Raw genomic sequence first — 2,202 nt, forward strand, 5'->3', positions numbered from 1 at the left:
CCTGTTTCTCCTATGTAATATTTTCCACAATCTCCACACGTTACTTTATATACAACACCTGATTCATTGTCTTGGTTTCCGTTTTTCAATATTGTGTTGCTTTTTACAACATTTTTAGCGCTTTGTTTTTCGTATGTGTTAACTTTGTGATATCGATTGTGTTGACGAATTTATTTGACATTCCTTCACTATTGAAAGCCAGTCAGCTACCTGTTTTGCTACGCGGTAGTATGATATTTTTTACTTTTTAATATATCACGTATTATGTCTTATAAAGCCGTGCGCACTGGCTACCCGCTAAACAGCAAACTGCAATACACTCAAACATATAATTACCCGCGTATTTATTTGCCCGCAACAAACCTTTAGGACAGATTTAAGTATTGCGCGCTCCTTGCAGTTTATGTAAAATAGAATCATTATGTACCGTTTTCTATGGCTGTCAAATACTTAACCTCCTTTATTAAATGCCAACCTGCATTTCAACTCCAGTGCAATTGTGCATATAGCTGGTCCTACAAAAATGAAAAAATCTATAAGAATATTTGCTTATTTATTTATGAAAAATAATATTCCGCGCACAAAAACTATAACGAAAGTATGCCGCTTTTCTTAACAATATCGACGCAGCGAATTTTTTTTCCGTACACGGTAGGCAGTATCATTGACCGTGGGCAGTATCATTTTAACCGTTGGCAGTATCTATTAATTTTTTCAATATTTTTCGGAAACCGGTCCTTTGACATGCTCAAGTGTTTGTACCGCAAATGCCCGTGGAAACTTTTGACTTGACCGAAAACAAAGAGAAATACAGAATATGAGTGTGGAATAACTTATTCGAAGCGAAAGTAGCTGGTAAGTACCATTAATCTTTATATACTAAGATAGATGCTTGTTTCTCAAAGATTATATAAGTTTTATTTTGATCGAGTTTTTCTCACTGTGATTACTTACAACATGTCAGAAGAGAATATTGATTTCAATGTTGGTGAGAGGTTTTTTCACACCATCGAATTCTACAGCATTTATACCAAGGTTGTTCTTATATGCGTAAAGACCCAAAATATAATCAACTTTTGAAACTTTGTTGTCTGTTTTAGCATCCAACGAGAAAACGAAAAGCAGCAAAATAAATGGCTTTCATTTGTTTTATCGCGAAACAGTGGTAAGTACAATCCCCTACTTTTGTGTCATGAGTCAACTCCGTATAAACAATGCTCACAGATTTTATCGAAACATTATTTCCTTCAGAACACCTTAATGAGTGAAGCGACTGTTGCGGATGATGCCCCGCCAGAACTGGCAGAGATGAGTAAAATTGGATCAGAAAGATGGAAGGCACTTGACGATGCTTCGAGAAAGGTGTGTCTGTGTTAAAAATAACACGTTCGTTTTAAGTTTTTTTTTTTAACTAATCACAAAATATACAATGTACAAGGCAAATATCATACAGTAAACGTTCAAATGTAGGAACACGTGAATAACAACCTCGTACTCAGAGTGAATAACAACCTCGTACTCAGATCTCTGTGACATATTATTTCAAATTATACACTAGATTAATTCAAATTTTACGTTTGATTCATCGTAGGAATGGAACAAGAAAGGGCAAAAGAAGCGAGAAGAAGATGACTATGGTCAAACTGAGTCGTTGATTTGCGCAAAATGCAAGAAAACCTTCACGCGACAGAAGGAGTTCAACTATCACAGCAAGAATTGCGTACTATGTACTTGCGATATTTGTCAAAAGGAATTCAGCAACAAAATTTCTTTGAGAAAGCACAGGAAGATTCACGATAACATAATCACGTGCGCTCTATGTGAAAAGTCGTTCTCTTCACAACAAGCATTGAAGAGACATACCCATTCAGTACATGAAACACAAACTTATGCATGTGATGTTTGTACCAAAAAATTCTCGACTCATGGAAATCTGAAACGTCATGAGAAAATACATTCTAAGTAAAATTATTTGTTTACTGTTTAGAACCCATTGTTCGGCCGGCTTTTTTCGCAACGGGTTCGTTATTACTAACATTTTTAGTAAACGAATGACCTCGTTTCAAACTTGGTTCAACGTTGAACGGGTTCTTACGTTTCGTCATCCCTTTTTGAATAGCAACCTTGCTTCCGGAAATTGTGCTTCGTCTTTTAACAGCCTCTGGTTGAACTTTTATTTTCTTGCCAGTTCGACTTTTAGAA

General features: G+C 35.8%; 1 protein-coding gene across 2 annotated transcripts; it reads left to right on the plus strand.

Moving 5' to 3' along the window:
* The first annotated feature begins 634 nt into the window (after window positions 1-634).
* LOC130648269 (zinc finger protein 18-like) lies at window positions 635-1,968 on the plus strand. 2 transcript variants are annotated; one of them, XM_057454312.1, is made up of 4 exons: window positions 635-855; window positions 1,101-1,165; window positions 1,252-1,362; window positions 1,592-1,968. In XM_057454312.1, the coding sequence occupies exons 3-4, from the start codon at window positions 1,261-1,263 to the stop codon at window positions 1,964-1,966; spliced, it is 477 nt and encodes a 158-aa protein (XP_057310295.1). In that variant the 5' UTR covers window positions 635-855; window positions 1,101-1,165; window positions 1,252-1,260; the 3' UTR covers window positions 1,967-1,968. The 2 variants fall into 2 exon arrangements, with proteins under 2 accessions (XP_057310295.1, XP_057310300.1); XM_057454317.1 differs by having other exon boundaries at window positions 635-1,165.
* The last annotated feature ends 234 nt before the right edge of the window (window positions 1,969-2,202 follow it).

This window comes from Hydractinia symbiolongicarpus, chromosome 1 (genome assembly GCF_029227915.1).
Source record: "Hydractinia symbiolongicarpus strain clone_291-10 chromosome 1, HSymV2.1, whole genome shotgun sequence".
Lineage (NCBI taxonomy): Eukaryota > Metazoa > Cnidaria > Hydrozoa > Anthoathecata > Hydractiniidae > Hydractinia > Hydractinia symbiolongicarpus.

What these genes read in the sequence shown, in the direction of transcription:
- LOC130648269 (XM_057454317.1), top strand. Translation starts at nt 1,261, where the DNA reads ATGAGTGAAGCGACTGTTGCGGATGATGCCCCGCCAGAACTGGCAGAG. An exon ending in TTGACGATGCTTCGAGAAAG is followed by an intron (nt 1,363 to 1,591) that starts GTGTGTCTGTGT and finishes GATTCATCGTAG; the next exon opens with GAATGGAACAAGAAAGGGCA.